The sequence below is a fragment of the Nannospalax galili genome, unplaced genomic scaffold (genome assembly GCF_000622305.1).
Source record: "Nannospalax galili isolate Female #2095 unplaced genomic scaffold, S.galili_v1.0 scaffold386, whole genome shotgun sequence".
Lineage (NCBI taxonomy): Eukaryota > Metazoa > Chordata > Mammalia > Rodentia > Spalacidae > Nannospalax > Nannospalax galili.
In genome coordinates this window covers 2,086,250-2,104,822 of record NW_008356676.1, presented here as the reverse complement: position 1 = coordinate 2,104,822, position 18,573 = coordinate 2,086,250, and the positions used below count along the sequence as shown (strand labels likewise).

The following is an 18,573-nucleotide window of genomic DNA, read 5'->3' as shown; positions in this document are numbered from 1 at the left end:
GTGATCCCTCTAAGAATATGAATTTTCCTTCACAAATGGACCTTTATGATATATAGTCAAGCACCACTTAGCAGATGGGACAAGTTCTGAGAAATGTCATGTTTAGTCATTGTAGCATCACACAGTGTACTCAGAAACTAAGATGGTTATGACATCATTAACTTACACACACACTTTTATATGCCCATGGATTTGAGCACAATTTCAAGGGAATCAGGTTTCCTAAAGCCAATCTATGCACACTCAGACAATCGGGTTAAGAATACCTTTTTTGGGGCTAGAGAGATGTCCCAGAGGTTATAAGAGCACTGGCTGCTCTTGAAGAGGACCTGAATTCAATTCCTAGTACGAACATATCTGCTAACAGCTATCTGCAACTCCAGTTCCAAGGGAACCGATGCCCTCTTCCGTCCTCTGTGAGTACTGCACGACACAGGTGCACTTACATACATGCAGGCAATACATTCATACATATAAAATAAAAATAATAAATAAAATATTTAAAAAGAAAATACCTGTTTTCACTAGGTATGGTGTATGCACTTGGGAGGCAGGGGCAGGTGAATCTCTGTGAGATTGAGGCCAGCCTGGTCCACATAGCAAGTTCCAGGCCAGCTGGGGCTACAAGAAGACCCTGTTCTTCCCAATACAAAAACAGAAACAAAACAAAAAACAATAGCAGTTTTTGCTCTTTGCTTCCTGGTGGGTGCCACAGAACATGCAGCTCTTCCACGCTCAGGCCACCATAGACTGAGCCCCAGCCACCACACTTTCCCCACCAAGATAGAATGTATCCTGTCCAACCATGAGCCAAAATAAATCCTTCCACTCTTAAAAACAAACAACACACTAAAAAGAATACTTGTTTTCACTTGGACTCCATTTCTAAGTTCTTTAAAATCTTAAGATTCAAATATAGGGAACTTAATGCTTTACTGTAAAAGCTTGCAAATTTACATTTATAAAAAGGACTATTCAGTACTAAGTAAGTGGGATTACTGCACGCAACGGTGGGTACATGTAAGGATTTCTCTTGTCATTCTTCTCTGATGAAGCCTAAACCATGATGTTATGATTTCTACTATGCAGACAGAAAAGCAAATGATTTCTTGGAAATTGATGTGGCTACTTGTAGAGAAACAATAGCTGTCTAAAATGTCCCCATGTCTGGAGCTGAGGGTGTTTCTGGGACTTCAGGACATTCTTCAAGTGAGGGGTTGAAATTATTTAGTTAAATCAGAATATTAAAATTCCTAGCTTTGTTTAGATTACTCCGGCTGTGTATTGAGCCTAGAGAAGATAAATGATAGCACGTAAGTTTCTCTGTTTTCTTTGATGCCAGTTTTAGAATATAATCAAGTGTCAGTGACAATACAGGCATTACTTAAGCTTCAAATCGGAGTATTTGGGGAGCTGGGCATGGTGCTGGAATCACAGCAGTTAGTGAGGAAGGAGAGTTTAGGGTCAGCTTGGGTTGCATACTGAGACCCTGTATCAAAAAATCAAGAAAAAAAAAGTATTTGGGGGCTAGGATGTAGTTCAATGATAGAGCACTTACCTAGCACATACGATGATGACCCTGAGTCATCCCCAGTATGTGTCTCTGTCTCTGTCTCTCTTTTTCTTTCTTTCTCTTTCTCACAGTATTTTGCTGTTGGCTATGGGTGGGTAGGAAGCTGTTTAGCAGAGTAGTTCTTAATCACAACACTATCTTGGGTGGGAGGGAGGGAGCGAATAGGTAGGTAGAATTCTAGCAAAATTTAAATGTGTAGGAGTATTTACAGAAGTTTTTATTAGAGGGATGCTTGAGTCTATTTAATTTCCTAAAATTGTTTTTTATTTCCAAATGATTTTTAGTTTTTGGTCTTTTTGAGACAGGGTCTCCCTGTAGCCCCAGCTGTCCTGGAATTCACTATGTAGACCAGGCTGGCCCTGAACTCACAGAGATCGGCCTCCCTCTGCCTCCCGAGTGCTGGGATTAAAGGCATGTGCCATCACACCTGGCCCCCAAATGATTTTTATATCAATTGGCTTTTAGTATTAATGGACACTTAGAAATGGAAGGATTTCAAAGCAAAAAGGTCAAAATATAAATGAGCGGTAACATAGTTATGTAGTCTGCTAGGTAATGAAAGATTTTTGCCTTATGTGCAAGGATGAAAGGCTGTTTATATAATTGATAGCACTATTGAAGTTTAAATGTTTTTTTTTTTATTCAGGTAACAAGGAAATTTCAATGGTATACTTTTGAATGTTGAATTCTGAACATGTAATAAATAAGTAGTGTATTATGGAAATAGTTCTACAATTTTAGTCAAAGCAGATTCCAGGCCTGTACCTACTCAACTTGTGTTTTGGTTCTGTACTGATTAAGAACATGAGTCCTGAAACATGGTGGCCCTTAAGTACCTACTTGTGTTTTTCAAGGTATAACATGTAGCTCTCTGCACATTATTTTATAATTTGAATGTAAAGCCATAGAACATACAGGGATTAAACATTGCAAGTGACTATCAATGATCCAGTTTTTTAAAATTAATAGTGGTAATATGATTCAAAACTGCCTTTGTAGATGGTAATATACAGGCATTTAAAAAGTTTTAATCAGCATGATATTTAGCTGTGACTTACGCTTTTTAAAAACATGGGGCAGGCACTGATGAGGTAGCTGAGTGGTTAAGATGATGGACTGCTAAAAAATGGGGCAGGAGGGCCAACTGTGTGGTGCTGCATGCTTTTAATTTCAGGGCTCAGAAAGTAGAAGCTGGTAGATCTCTGCGAGTTCAAGGCCAGCCCTCTCTATGTAGCCAGTTACCAGGCTAGCTAGAGTTACACAATGAGACCCACGTCTCAAAAAAAGGGGTGAGGGGGCAGACCTCATTACATAGAAAACTAATTAATAGTTGGTTTCACTTATTTCCATTTCATCCTAAATATATGATTTGTACAGTATCCACATTTTGTTGTTGTTGTTGTTCTCTTTGGAGACAAGGTCTTGTTGTGTGATCCTGGGTAACCCAGGATGGCCTCAAGCTGTTGGCAGTCCTCCTGCCTCAGCTTCCTACATCCACATTTTTAATAGTAGTATGTCGGTGATGTGTTCCACAAAGAAATTTGAAAGTAACAATAATAAAAAAAAATGTAAGCAGCATCTAAGAAATTATTTGAAAATCTTAAAACACTAAGGAGAAAGGCAAGGAAGTTTTTATTAATCAAATAAGGCAATATGCCACATATTTGAGATTTCTTTCAATTGCCATTTTGAACTACATTAAAATTGTTAAGAAACTGAGATCTTGACATTGCTGTACTACTTTTAAGAGAGATGAAGTTGTGATGGTACAGGCCTGTAATCTCAGCATGGGGAGGATGAGGAAGGAGAATTACCACAACTTTAAAGTCAGATTGGGCTACAGTTGAGTTCCAGGCCAGCCTGAGGTGCACTGAGACTGTCTCAAAACAAAACAAAATTAAACAAAAGGTGAAGTGTATTACAGTTGGTATAGATTGGATATTCATTCTTGAAATTTTAAGATGTGAAAAGCAGCCAGTAGGTCAGGTATTTAAGTTGGGGATTCCTGGACTGTTTCTCAGGAGAGACAGTCTTCAACCAGGGTTTTTCATGCACTGCTTTTTATGGCAAACGAGACAGCATTCCTTCCTTTGCCTATACAAAGTTTCTTGTGATCCTCAGTTTCCTGTGTGTTGTAAATATTGTAGAGCAACAGTCATTTATTTAGCATGAACAGTCTTAGATGGGCTTTGCTTTCAAGGCACAAGTTTTAGAACTTGCTACAGGACTCTTTGAAGAGCAGAGCTGGCTTCAAGGCTAAAATTTTACAAGTAACAAACACCTGTACTTTGAAGAATTAAGCAGGAATTGCCCAGCTCCTGGATAGGAAGCTCTTCTAAAGTATCTAAGCAATCAGCTTTTGAATCAAAGAATGAGAAACTTAATCCACACTCTTCTTAGAAAATAGGCATGACCATTAGAATGGGTCTTTCAGTTTACTTCACCTCTGCCTGGATCCTGGAATATGCTGCTATATAAAACCTCAAGGTTTAACGCATGGATAGTAGTGATAACTGACAGACTGACTTTTGTTATACAGTGTGGCAAAGTAAGAACATTAGAATAGTAATGACTTGTTTTTTACTTTGGTCCTAGTTTGTGCTCTCAGTTTCCTCACAAAGACCCTTTACTAGGGGGTGTTTATGAGTGCTGCCAAACCATTAGACTTGTCTATTACCAAACAGCTGGCTGGGTATAAAGGCCATTATTTTGATTTTGGCTGTTGATGGACTTTGTGCACACTAGGCAAGAAGTCTACAACTGAGCTATATCCCCATTCAAGGCCAGTGTTTTTTCCTAAAGCTTTCCCAGAAAAATGTTCTTGTAGACACAGAATTTCATATTTAGAGGGCCATAAGGACTCTGGAAGTCCATTTTGCCCCACTCCTAAAGATTGAAACTGGAGAAATAGTCTTTATGTTCATGTAACATGGCAGTCATCTCTTGTGCTGAAGGATCTAAACACATTTTACATGTTAATATATTTAATTGACAATGTAATTACAGTATTGGGATTGCATATCATTTCTAAATCTCTTAGAGCTGACAGTGCTAACACAGAGATCAAATTTTGGGGAGTAAGAATGCAACTAGGGTATTTGGGAGCTTGTACCTAATCCTTAAAATATTTTAGGGATATCTCTTCAGAGGGGGGTAATGTTAGAGTAGCCAAAAGCCCCATAAAAGTAAATAAATAATTCAAAGAAGAAGTAAAAAACATCATTTAATATAGAAATAAAATTATATAAAACTTAAAAAAAAAAGAGTGCAACTAAGGAAAAAAATACAAAGAAAACCCAGAATCTTAGATTGGAGGAGCTTTAAAGGTCAAGTCAACTGACCAAATAGGAAAGGAATGAACACTGAATGGCAGGGATCAGCTAGAGAGATTCACTGCTCAACCCTGGTAGAGAATCCCGCCCCCCCCCCCCCAGTCTGGTGGGGACATCTTACCTAATTTAAAAAAAAACACCAGTGTGGAGTTCTCTTTGGTGACAACTGGAACTTGCCATTTTAGTATCTTCTCTACCAACGGTCCAAGACCAGTATTAAGTTTTCTGAGGCTGATGTGCTCTCAGTAGAGAGGCTGCTCTTCCCAATTGTGCTTAAGTTGCTTGCCCAGGATGGTTCCAGAGCTAGCGGCTTCAGCCTGTTGATCCCATTTCCTCCAGCTCTGGTCCGGGCTAGGGAGTGGCTCTCCCAGGACTCCAGAGTTTCTCATTGTGTAAAGTAAGTGTCTCCTAACTTTCTTCCATGCAAGTCCATCCACTGAAGTCTAGTCAGCCTATTTAAAGTCACTCCCTTAAAGAAGATCAATTCTCCCCCCACCCCGTACTTTGTTCACCTAACTGAGTGCCTTGTTTTCTTCTAGGTAGTCTGGATGAGCGTTTCAGATTAGACATTTAGCATACAGTCTTGGGCTAAGTGTCTTCTCTTGTTTCTACGCTCTCTCCACGCCCTTCCCAGTTTCCTGTTAGCCAAAGGGAATCGCTCTTTTTGGACGAAAAGTTCTCAGAGCGGAGCTGAACCTCCCGGAAAATGCTGTTCTCTTCCGTGTGCGCCGGATGGGGGTGGGTCAGAAACTAAACACCGCTGTCGGGAGGGACGAAAGGACCCGAACTTCCCCACGAAGGCGGGAGAGGTATGGTCCTCCGAGGGGGAATGGGGGTCGTGAGACACCATCTGTCTGCAGGATGGAGGGGACTTCTACTTAGCTGGGACCGTGCTACAAGTCCGAATGTCTGGAGAGAGCCGGGGTCCTGGAAGTGGATGGGTGCTCCAGAGGGAGTCAGGAGGAGCAAGCTCCAGATTCCCTTTTACGCCTTGGACCTTCCTCCCCACCCCCGAGGGAGGAGCATCGCCGCTGCCTGACCTGCGGTCGGGGCTGGCTGCGGAGATTTCCTGTCCCTCTCGACTTTCTAGTCCTAGAAGGAGCAGGGGGGAGGTTGATCCACCGCACGACCTCCATCCTTGCACCCCGGTGCTGGTCGTATTCTGGTCAGGAACCCCAGAACATCCCGAGGCTGGGTGCGCAGGTGAGCAGGGATCCGCGTGCCCTGTGCCCCTCGCGGAGGCCGGCTGGGAAGCGGGCAGAGGAACCCGGTGGTGCTCCCCCGGGGCTCCCGCGTGTGGTCCTCACGCAGCCCCGTCGCCCCGCTGGGCGGCTGGGACAGCGGAAGATGGCGGCAGCTGGGCGCGGGGTTCGGGCGCTTGGCCTGACCTATCCTCTGACCGCCGCCCCTCGGGGCGCTGCTATGTCCCCGCAGGAGTCGGAGAGGATGGCCGGGGCCGGCAGCCAGCACCACCCTCCCGACGCCGCGGGAGGAGCGGCGACCGGGGAGGGCGCCACAGTCACTCAGTCGGCTGCCTCAGCCGGTGCGGGAGAGGATTCGTCCGACAGCGAGGCGGAGCAGGAGGGACCCCAGAAACTGATCCGCAAAGTGTCCACCTCCGGGCAGCTCCGGACCAAGGTGAGAAGGGGCCCGCGGGCCTGCGGGAGCGGCGGGTGGAGGGAGCGTGCCCTTGGGTCCTGGGAGGGGCGGGGCCTCGATGGGGGCGGGGCCGGGCGCCAGGAACGCGCTGATGCGGTGGACGGAATCCCGTCCGGGGTCGGTTTCCGAGCGCTCTGCTGGCGGAGACCCCGGAGCTGGAGCGAGCGGCCTGGCGGGAGCGTGGGAAAAATTCAAGCCCCATGACGAGTTCCCACTTAGGGAAGTTGAAAGGGCTGTTTAGGGTTTGTTTTTTTTCTTGCCTGCGGAGCTGTGGTTCGGTTTCATGTGCGCACTTGCAGGCCGACCTGCCTAGGGTGCTGGGTGCACGCGGGGGTTCCTTCCCACTGCTACTCAATGGGCCAACCTGAGAGAACGGGAAGGGGGTGACACCAGGCGGCTTCCCTGCCTCCTGCTCGCTTTTTCTGCTGATTGGGTGCTGTGCGAAGACACTGGCCAGGCCTTTGTATCGCAGGATCCCACTCAGGGCAGAGCTCAGAGCGCACATCCGTGGTTCTTCCTTAAAAAGTCACCTCTTTAGGGGACGTGGAGTCTATGCGGAGTGGGTGTGGTGCTGTTACACCTGTTTAGGGAGTTATGCCGGCCTGTGAGGTCTCAAGAGTTGAGCTTTCATTTGATCATGAACATACACAAAGCAAATAAATGCTTATGGGTTTTAACGGATTTATATAGTAAAGTTCATCTTAGTCTAAAAGTCTTCACAGACTTATCAGTGGGGGACTTTTAAGGAAGATTTTGAAGAAAACAGTAAAATCATTGGGTACTCCTTTACAAATATACTTGCAAAAGTCAATTCATTGTACAGCTAGTTTCATGAAAATTGCTTTCTCAGTGGAGTCCTGTATGAAAACAATTTTTGTTGTATGCCCATGGATTACTGTTTGTCTTCGTTGCCTGCTTACTTTCTAAGATGAATAAACAGATGTACACAGGTCAGTGGCTGTTTAGATGTACTTGACTCTTTAAGTCAAGGATTGTTTCTGCAATTGATTTAATTACATCTTGCAACTTTTAAAAATAGAGACCTTTGAGTTTTAGAACATGTAATAAATAATTTGGGACTTAGAGTATTTCTTGACGATTAAAGATAAACAATATGGACTTTTCCTAATGGTGCTTTAACATTTAAAATCTTAACTTAAAAAACGCATAGTACTGGTTAATAATGAGAAAAATGGCAAGTTGGAAAATGGCATATATTTATATGAAATGGTAAAAATTCCATGTGTATTAATATCAAAATTAGCTAATAGAATGTAGATCGTTTGGGAGAGAATTTAGAGTAGGTCCTAAATTGAATAGAGTAAATAAGTTTGAACAACAAATTTATTGGAAAGTACTGCCACTAAAATTTGGAGGTTTAATGAACTTGCATTAATAGCTAAGATTATAGTGTTTAATTTTGAGATAAAGCATTTATGAAGACAAATGTAAAAAGCATATTTATTTTTTGCCTTCTTTCCAATAAAAATATTTGCCACAATTATGGATAATCATCAAATGCTGAAATAATGCTTCTGACATTCAGTACAAGAATATCAGAAATTCCATATTTTATACTTGCTCATATATTAGGATTCATATAAGTTCATCAATATTTTCATATATGACCATCTGAGATCAGGGCCTTATGTTGCTGAGACTAGTGAGCTTCAACTTTACACTCTACCCACAGCAATCCCAACCACAGACACATTCCCTAAACTCCATCACTGTGACTCTTATCATATACAGGCTTTTGAGGGGAGAAGATGAGGTCACTGGGGAGTTTATACAAGCAGAACTACTAAAGGTGTAATCCAGAAAAGAAGAGAAGCATCTTTAGAAGAATATAGATATTCTATCCCTCTTCTCCAAAGGTGTGTAAGATGGGAGACCCTGGAAGAGAGGCACAAGTCTCAGGTCTAGCTCAAAGCTTAGTAGTTTTAAAGACAACACTGACAGTTCTTGCTTATAGACTCTGTAGGTGCACCAAAGGACCATGTGGCATGAGAGTTTGGAATTACTTAGTGGTGACTTGAATTCTGTACACATATACCTATACACAACTGCTTACATAAAGATGTGTAGATATGCTCTCTATCAAGCATTTATATGTAGAGACCATATGTATAGACATATGGCCTATAGCAGAGTGTGTTGTGTATAGAAGTAGCAAATACTTCTCAGGGCTGGGAAGATGGCTCTGTCTGTAAAGTGCTTGCTGTACAAATCAAGGACCTGAGTTAGATCCTCATTACCCACATTTTTAAAAAGTCAAGTGTTGGGAAAGTAGGAGGATCCCTGGGGCTTGCTAGCTGAATCATGGAGCTCTAAGATCAGGAAGCAACCCTGACTCAAAAAATTAAGGTGATTGAGGAAGACACCTGACCTTGGCCTCTGGACTCTGCACACACGTGCATCCCCACACACACTGTGCATGTGAATTAAATACTTATGAATAGTGCTTCATATTGTGAATCTCTTTATTAAAATATAGCTAGTAGGCTGGGCATGGTGGTGCATACCTTTAATTCTAGCACTTGGGAGGCAGAAGCAGGTGGATCTCTCTATGAGTTTGAGGCCAGCCTGGTCTACTTAGCAAGTTTTAGGCCAACTGGGGCAACAGGGAGACCCTGTCTCAAAAAAAAAAAAAACATACAAATGTAGTTAGTAGTAATTTTAGTTCCCTTTCAGAGGCTTAGAATCATTAAGCTCTTTGGTTGGCAGTTTAGAGTTAAAGTGGAAGGTTGGGGAAGCAGCTCATTGGTAGAGTGCTTGTCTAGCATGAGTGAAACCCTGGGTTTGATTCCCAGCACTGCATAAAAACAAGGTGTAGTGGCACATACCTGTAATTCCAGCACTCAGGGGATAGAGGTAGGAGGATCTGGAGTATCAAGTCAGTTTGAGTTACATAATAACCTGTCTCAAAATCAATCAAACAAAAAAGATCTAGAGTTTAATTACCTTATTTGAAGTGTTCTTGTAAATCCTGGTTAATATTTTAAATGATTTGCAGGTTAATAAAGGACATTAAGTTACATGAGGTGTTTGAAAAGTAGATTTTTTTGTTATTTTATGTGAATGGGCATATTGTTTGCATGTATGTAAGTGCACCTGTGTTGTACAATGCCTGAGGAGGTCAGAAGAGGGCATCAATTCTCCTGGAACTGGAATTATGGATGGTTGTTAGTCATTATGTGGGTACTGGGAATTGAACCCAAGTTTTCTGCAAGAGCAGTCAATGCTCTTAACTGATGAGCTATCTCCCCAGCCCCTGAAAAGCAGACATTTTCTTAATTGAAAAAGTAGTATAAGCTGGCAATGTGGTATGGTAATTCCAGTAGTCAGGAGGCTGAGGCAGGAGGATGGTGAATTTGAGTATAGCCTGGACTGCATGAGACAATGTCTGAAAAAAAATGGTAATACATATATAAAATTACAGTCTTTTAAAAAACATTTTATTTTTATGTGTATGAGTATATTGCCTGAATGTAAGTGAGTGCACCCATGTCTTGCAATGCCGTGGAGGTCAGAAGAGGGTTTCAGATTCTCATGGAACTCGAGTTAAGAATGGTTTGCAGCCACCATGTGGGTGCTGGGAATCGAACCCCGGTCCTCTGCAAGAGCAGTAGTGCTCTTAACCACTGAGCCATCTCTCCAGCCTCAAATTACACAGTCTTAACAGCACAAGAGCTTGAATAATAGCCAGTATAAAGTAACCGGTCTCATCCCAGACCTTAGGTTTCCTTCTCAGAAACATGCATAGTGCTTCCAGAAAATTTCTATGCACATACAAGTGCATGTGTGTATATATATATGTGTATATATTTGCATGTATAACATACATGTAAGGATATATAAACATGTACATATATTTTATGTATGCAGACTACATATATATTTATTTAAGATGTATAGCCACATGTGGTAGCGTACACCTGTAATCCTGGCACTGGAGAAGCAGGAGGAGTTCCTCAAGCTCAAGGCTTGATATAGAGATAGAGAAAGCTCAAGGCTTGAGATAGATATAGAGAAAATATCAGTATCTGTTTTTATATACATAAGTATTTACACATATAAACATATATTATATATAAGTATATATAATACACATATGAATATATACCTGTTTCTTTAAAATGCTACTAGGAACATAAAAGTGTCTTTTTTATATCTACTTCATTGTTTTCAGTGATGGCAGTCTATCTAATCAACTTACTAAGTTGAGCTATACAAAGTTGCCTATCAAAAATGGTGTAGGAGAGGCAGAGGCAGGCAGATCTCTGTGAGAGCAAAACCAGCCTGGTCTACATAGCAAATTCTGGGCCAGCTAGGGCTATAGGAAAATCCTGTCTCAACAAAACAAAACAAAACCAAAGAATTAGTGCAAGGTAGGAAATATCATGTAGTTGAACCTAACATAGTATCGGGTCATGTAATCTGTGGAAGGAAATGAGTGGTTCCAGGGCATTCATCTCAGCTTTTTGTAGTGGATATGCTGTTTTTAGGTAAAAAATTGTGTGTGTGTGTGTGTGTGTGTGTGTGTGTGTGTGTGTGTGTGTGTGAGAGAGAGAGAGAGAGAGAGAGAGAGAGAGAGAGATAAAGATGGAACCTTGGGCCTCACACATGTTAGGCATTCACTTTGCCCAGCCCACGAGTAAGACTGGTGTGCTTGTAAGGTTAACGTAGCTTAACAAACTCCTGTGTGTCGTAGTGCCCTCCTCACATCCTCGTGTTGTATGTGATCTTTGTTCCCCTTTAGTTTTCCACTCCCACCCCCAAGGTTTCTTAATACATCTTTTGTCCTATTTACCTTTTTTTCTTTCTCTGTTTTTCATGTTTTTCTTTTCTCTGTATTAGCCAAGTAGAATTTCAGGCAATTTCAGGCAAAACAGATAGTTTTGTGGCCAACTTAATTTCCCAAAGGCAAAAACTCATGCAGAAGTTAATGTGGTGCTGATGGGAGAAAGCCAAATGGGAGCAGTATCCTTCCTGTCTCTTCTGCTGCCTCTTTGCCCTTCCCTGTTGTTTCCAAGTTTGTGGATTTCCCAGTTAGACACAATTATTGTAACAGTTTCACACACTTCACAGGTCTTGATGATGAGACATTTTGAAACAGCATTAATAGAAACTTGGAGCTGTTGGTGAACATGAAGACTTGTGCTTTCTGCTGGCCTGTGGGTGCAGTAATCTTTCATTTTTGCAGGGGTGGCCAAGGGCTGCTTGCTCAGCTTGCAGGCTAGGATGGTTAGCTGTTATGTAATGGTGTAAACAAATCAACCATTTCAACGACTTTTTGGCCATTGAGTCATCTCAGTCAAGGTCATGAAGTTTTGTGTGTCAAAAATACCTCCTGGTTAGGTAACTGGGATCTCATTTTGTTTGCCATTTGTATTTATCTTTACAATTAAATTATTCTCTAAATTTAGCAAAAAAATACCTAAACACTGGCAAGATATTCAGAAATTATCAACAAATTATATCTGAATTAAGGCGGCTCTTAAAGTCAACCAAGGAGTGAATATGATCATCTGATTAGTATCTTGGTTTTAATTTACCATTAAGAATGTATAAGCATCCGGGCGTGGTGGCTCACACCTTTAATCCCAGCACTAGGGAAGCAGAGGCATGTGGATCTCTGTGAGCTCCAGGCCAGCTAACACTACAGGGAGACCCTGTATCAAAAAGACAAAAAGTATAAGTAAGCTTTGATACCTTTATGCCAAGGCAATATGTGAAAATAATGATTTGTGTTTTTCTTTGCTTTATGCAAATAAAACAGTATTATTTTTTAACCATGATGTCTAGATAGAGGAGAATGGGAAGACCTGCTCATGGTTTTTCAAATTGTAGGTGGCAATGCCTTCGTAGGTCATGATGGTTCTGTGTCCAGAGTTTAAGACAGAAAAAATAAACTAGAAAATATTATCAAAATTTTTAGCAACAGTTCTGAGCGGAAACACTGGAATTCATAGGATGAAGTGGGAGAAGTAAGAATAAAGTGCTGACAGGTCTGTTGCCCAGAAACTCAGTATGAAATGGGAGGAATGTTTACATTTTGACCAGTTCATCTGGAGCAGAAGTTGGCCAATGTTTCTAAAGGGCAAAGTAGTAAGGATTTTTTTTTTTTTTTTTGGTCTTTTTGAGACAGGGTCTCCCTGTAGCTCCAGCTGTCCTGGAACTCACTATGTAGACCAGGCTAGCCTTGAACTCACAGAGGTCCGCCTGCCTCTACCTCCCGAGTGCTGGGATTAAAAGCGTGCGCCACCACACCTGACAGTAGTAAGGATTTTAAGTTTGTGGTGCCATTAGGTCTCCCTCTCAGTTACTCAGCTCTGAGAATAATGGACCAGAGAGGGAAGTGGAGGAAGGGTGGAGTGACATGACCTTGGTTAGAGAGCACAGAGTTTCAGTCAGACTGAGTAAGCTCTGTAACTGTATCATGGTGACTATAGTTGTAACAATAATGTATAATTTATAAACTTAAAATTTGCTGTGAGGTCTTAAATGTTTTCACGATAAAAAAGTCAGATGCTGGATAGGCTAAGTACCCTGACAATCATTTCATAGTCTGTGTATATCAAAATATTATGCCTTCTAACATAAATATATGCAATACACTTTTTTTTTTTTTTTGTGGTGCTGGGTATTGAACTCAGGGTCTTGGGCATGCTAGACAACTGGCCTATACTCATAGTCACCTCCTTTAAAAAAAAACTTGTTTTAATTGGAGACAGGGTCTTACTAAGTTGCCCAGGCTGACTTTGAACTTGGAATCCTCCTGTCTGGCTGGGATTACAGTTATGAATTACTATGATCATCTTATAATTTTTAAAAAAATTATTAATTTTTTGAGAATTTCATACAATTCTCAGGGGATCATCTTCATCCCCTGATCTTCACCTAACTCCTCCCAGTCCCACTCCCCTTGCCACCTCTTTTTTATTTATTTACTTTTTGGTCTTTTTGAGGGTCTCTCCCTATAGCCCCAGCTGACTTGGAACTCACTAAGTAGACCAGGCTGGCCTTGAACTCACAGAGATCCGCCTGCCTCTGCCTCTGCCTCCTGAGTGCTGGAACTAAAGGCGTGTGCCACCACATCCAGCTCTTTTATTTTTAAAAAACAACTCACTGAGTCCATTTGTGCTGTCCATATCCTCATGGGTGAGGAAAGGTTAATCGACTGGAGCATGGTTGACCTACCAAGGGCCACACCTTTAAAGAAAACTGACACCCTCCCTCAGATGCCATCAACTGTCGATAGCAGCTTATAATTTTTGTCAGTCATACCATAGTAAAAAAAAAAAAAAGGACAGCATAACCCAACCCACCTGCCCACAAACCAGTACCTCTCTGCCATTTAGTATAAAAGCCATAGACATAGTCTAATGAGCAAGTGGCTGTATTCCAATAGAGCTTTATTTAAGGACACTGAAATTTGAATGTAATATATTTTTCAGGTTTAAAAATATTGCTTTAAAAAGTTAACCAGTTCGAATATGTAAAACTCTTTACTTGTTGACTATGCAAACTCAGGTGCCAGCAGGATGTGGCCGGTGGAGATGGTGGGTGGGTCCCAGTCAGCTAACGTTGGCCCCTACTGTAGATGATGGAAGATGGTAGAGTTAGGTTCCCAAACAATGCAGGGTGAGGGTACTGCTAAATATCAGCACTTAAAGGACCAAATAAAGCTAAATTTCAGTCCATTTGAAAAATCTCAACTTTGTAGAACATTTTTATTTTTAGTTTGGTTTGCGTCTTTGCTTCCATTTTAATGTGAACTAAATATAGACTGGAAACTCTGACTCTTGGTACAGTAATATATGGTATAACAGCTTTCTTTCCATTTTGATTACAAGTCAAACATGGTATCCCATTATTAAAGATAAGCGACATAAATAATTTGCTAAACCTTTACATATAGCTTAGGATGCGTTATTTTAAAGTGTCTGCATTTAGAAATCTTTCACTCAGGTTGAATGTTCATTGTTACCATGGGTTTGGTGAAAGGCTGTATGAAACGGCTTAGAGCGCCTTTCTGTTTCCAGGCACAGCATTGCTCTTAGATTGGATTTGTTAGATTTCATTTACTTAAATAACTTGTTTGTAAGCAAAGGCTTAATTAAAAGGAAATTGTTTTATATCTAAGAATAGACCTTTGAAAAAGGCCATAACATGTTAGTGCATTACAGTTTCTCTTGACAAATTTGTTTGCTGCTTTTTGGATATTGAGTATTTCACTCTGACTATTTAGCCACTTGAAACACATCTATATTTTTGATTGGCCAACATAGCTTAAGGTAACCAATGGTTGTTACTGATCACAGCTTTAGTTTAGAATCCAAAGTACTTTTTTTCCATTTTTCATAGATAATTCTTTAAAATTTTTTTTTTTTTTTTTTTTTTTTTTTTTTGTCTTTTTGAGACAGGGTCTCCCTGTAGCCCCAGCTGTCCTGGAACTCACTATGTTTTATTTTATGTGTCTATGAGCATTTTGCTTCTGTGTATGTAAGTGCACCACATGTGTGCAATGCCCTCAGAGGCCAGAAGAGGGTGTCAAATCTTTTGGAACTGGAGCCAACATGTGAGTCCTAGGAACTGAACTTGGGTCCTCTGCAGGAGCAGCAGGTGCTCTTAAAAGCCAAACCATCTCTCCAGTTGTGATCTTTTTTAAAAAAAATATTTTTGATTTTTTTGTTTATTTTTATTTTCTGTGTATGAGTGTTTTGCGTGCATGTATGTAAGTGCACCCATGTGTGCAATGCCCATAGAGATTTTTTTCTTTTTGAGGCAGGGTCTTACTTTGTAGTCTAGACTATTTGGTACTCAGACTTGTAGCAATTCTCCTGCCTCAGTCTCCTGAATGCTTATATTATGGGAATAAGTCACCATGCCCAGCTATTGGTGTCTTTTTTTTTTTTTTAAGGATTTAAATTTTTTTGGACAAATAACCTTTTATTTAAGGCTATTAATTGGAAGACTTGTTTATTTCCAGTTTTGTGTAGGAGAAAGGAAAGCCATTCTTCTAGAAGGCACTAACTGCTAGTGACTTTGTAAGAAAACTTAAAAATTATGTGTTATGAGTATATGTCTGTGTTTGGGTATGTGCATGTGAGTGCAGGTGTCTGAAGCAAGAAGAGAGTATCAGATCCCTAGGGGCTGGAGTTAGTTGTGAACCACCTGATGTGGGTGCTGGGAATGGACCTCAGGTCTTCTACAAGAGCAATACCCTGTCTTAACTGCTAGGCCATCTCTCCAGTCTCTAAAATTTAGATTTTTTTTTTTCAGTAGCAATCCCCTCCTTTTTGCCTTTGGTTATGAGGCTATTTGGAAGACTGTAGGCTTTTGTTTTGTATCTGAGGAAATATGATTGGCTTGATCCTGTGTGGAGCTGGAATATCTAACCTTCTCATGGAGCCATTTGAATACCAGGACTTTCCCAGACTACCAGAATGTAATTTAGTGCATCCAGTCCTTTAAAGCTGAGCATCATGGCTCATACCTGTAGTTCTAGCACTTAGGAGGCCGAGGCAGGAGGAATTCTGTGTGTTCCAGATCAGCAGGGACAATAGAGCGAGAAAACAAAGAAAAGAAAATATTTTAGTTCTAAAGCTAGATTCACAGGTGTCCCTTTTGCCATTGAGTTTCACATGCTGTGGAAGTATGACGTATCCTTAGATATGTATCAATATTAGAATATTGCAAATTTTAAAGAAGTTAGGGGTTTGTACTAATAATCCAACTCAGAATGATCTGCTTGTTCAGAAAAATCACTCTTGCACATTTTATTTTAATAAAATAGGTTAAAAACTGGGCCAAAATAACATGTCATTTTGCATTCCCTACCTAGTTAAAAATAAATTTTACTCATTTTTTTTCCCTAAAATACATCTTAATAGGCCAAGTGGAAAATTACATCATAGGTTCTTTTAAGCTATATGATGACCTTTAAAAAAATACCATCTTTACAGAAGTGAAACTAACACTTTTCTTTGAAAACCTGTTTGAAGAGTTAGGTACCTAGAAACATTTTCTTTTAAATTAGTACTTCTGTTGATTAAAAAAAAAACAAAACTAAAAAACAACAACAACAAAAAAAACACAGCCGGGTGTGGTGGTACATGCCTCCTGTAGCCCCAGCATTGGGAGGAAGAGGCAGGCGGATCTCTGTGAGTTCAAGACCAGCCTGGTCTACACAGTGAGTTCCAGGACAGCTGGGGCTACAGGAAGACCCTGTCTCAAAAAGACCAAAAAATAAAAAAATTTTAAAAAAAACCAAACGATTCAGTGGTTTTTGCTCATTTTACTTAGAATTCATAGACATTTCAGCTAAAGTATTTAAATCTGATATTTGTATTTCAAATTTTTACTCATGCATACCACTAAAAACCAGGATTCCCATGCAAAAAGGTATTGTGAAATTGAAGACATAGAGTGAGATATACTCACAGTAAAAAATTAATCATGGCTGGGCATGGCTCATACCTTTAATCCCAGCACTCAGGAGGCAGAGACAGGCAGGTCTCTGCATTTGAACCTAGCCTGCATACTTAGTGGGCTCTAGCCCAGCCAGAGAGATGGCTCAGTGATTAAGAGCACTGGATGCTGTCATAGAAGATCCAGGTTTGGTTCCCAGGACCTAACTGGTGGCTAACAACCCTTTTTAACTCCAGTTCCAGGTGACCTGACATCCTCTTCTGGCCTCCATGGGCATTGCACGACATGGGTGCACTTACATTCACATAGGCAAAACACTAATACACATTGGAAAAAAAAAAAAGAAATTAGTAATGGTAGGAGCAAGAGGGAAAGGAGAAGGAATTTCAGGGAAAGAGAAGGGAAGGAGTAAGAGAGGTTAGGAGAGAAGGAGCTTCCCCCTGCTGGCCTCATGCTTGCATGCTGTCCCTTAAAACTTCCCAGGGGCTCTGGACCAGGACCCTGCACTGTAATCCTGTGAGTCTGAGGGTAGGAAACAGAAGGCAATTTTATGCAGCCCTTAAATAAGGTCACCTGCTTTGCAAACAATACAGTACTGAAATGGCCAAGCACAGTGCCTGTAGTCCCAGCTACTCAGGAAGCTGAGGCCAGAGGATGATGTGAGGCCAGGAGCTTGAGGCCAGCATGGCAACATAGCAAGACCCGATCTCCTTATAAAGATAACATAACAAAAAAGAAGAAAAAGAAAGAAAGAAAATCTGGGAGAAGTGCATCAAGCTTATATTTAAAGATTGCGTGTGTGTGTGTGTGTGTGTGTGTGTGTGTGTGTGTGTGTGTGTGTGAGACAGGGTCTCACTCTAACCCAGGCTGGCCTGGAATTGGTGACTGTTGTACCTCAGCCTCTTGACTGCTGAGATTGCAGGCATGATTGCAGGCATGAGCCATCATGACTGGTTGAGAACATTTTCATTAGCAAACATTACCTGTATGTGCCTTCTCTTTTTAGTTTTTGTTGCACCTCAGTTCACGAATTCTAAAAACACAGCAGTCCAAGTACTGTGAGAGGTGCCAGGGACAAAACAGGAAGCCAAATAGACAAATAGACTTCTACCCTCATGGAGTTCGCATTTCAGTGCAGGGAGAATTTATGAGCTCATAAATATTCGAGTGAGTGACGTATGAGAGATGAATACTATAGGAAACAGAGTCCGAGACTAGTGGGGGGAGTTGCAAAGGAGGTCTCTCCTGAGGGTGGTGTTAGAGCCATGTGGTGTTGACCTGTGGAAAGAGCCATCCAATCAGAAGGAAGAGCAGCTGCAGAGATGGTCCTGTGGGGTGGGGCTGGAGTGCAACAAGGGGGAAGCAGGGAGAAAGTTGGAAGTGAGTTAACAGAGTTACAAAGGAGCTCCTAGCTCAGACCTCAGGCATCCCCAGGCTCAACTGGATTTGGGAAGGCCTCCTAAAATTTACATCTGTCTGCATGTTCCTTAGAGAGGCTTTGTATAAGGAACTTAGGACAAAAAATAAGAGATACATACGTGAACATCTAACTCGGCCAAGTGACTTGAGCTA

General features: G+C 41.3%; 1 protein-coding gene across 6 annotated transcripts in view; it reads left to right on the top strand.

Annotated features, from left to right (window-relative positions):
- Nucleotides 1–18,573, top strand: part of Dgkh (diacylglycerol kinase eta) — a 237,133-nt gene that overhangs the window by 2,669 nt on the left and 215,891 nt on the right. For 3 of the 6 annotated variants that reach the window (XM_029556962.1, XM_008854686.3, XM_017794768.2), the window contains exon 1: nt 6,118–6,543. In XM_029556962.1, coding sequence (XP_029412822.1) covers nt 6,253–6,543 — 291 coding nt within the window. In that variant the 5' untranslated portion in view covers nt 6,118–6,252. Of the gene's footprint in view, nt 1–5,418; nt 5,715–6,117; nt 6,544–18,573 lie in introns of those variants that run through there. The other 3 variants (XM_029556963.1, XM_029556960.1, XM_029556961.1) reach the window with 2 other exon arrangements.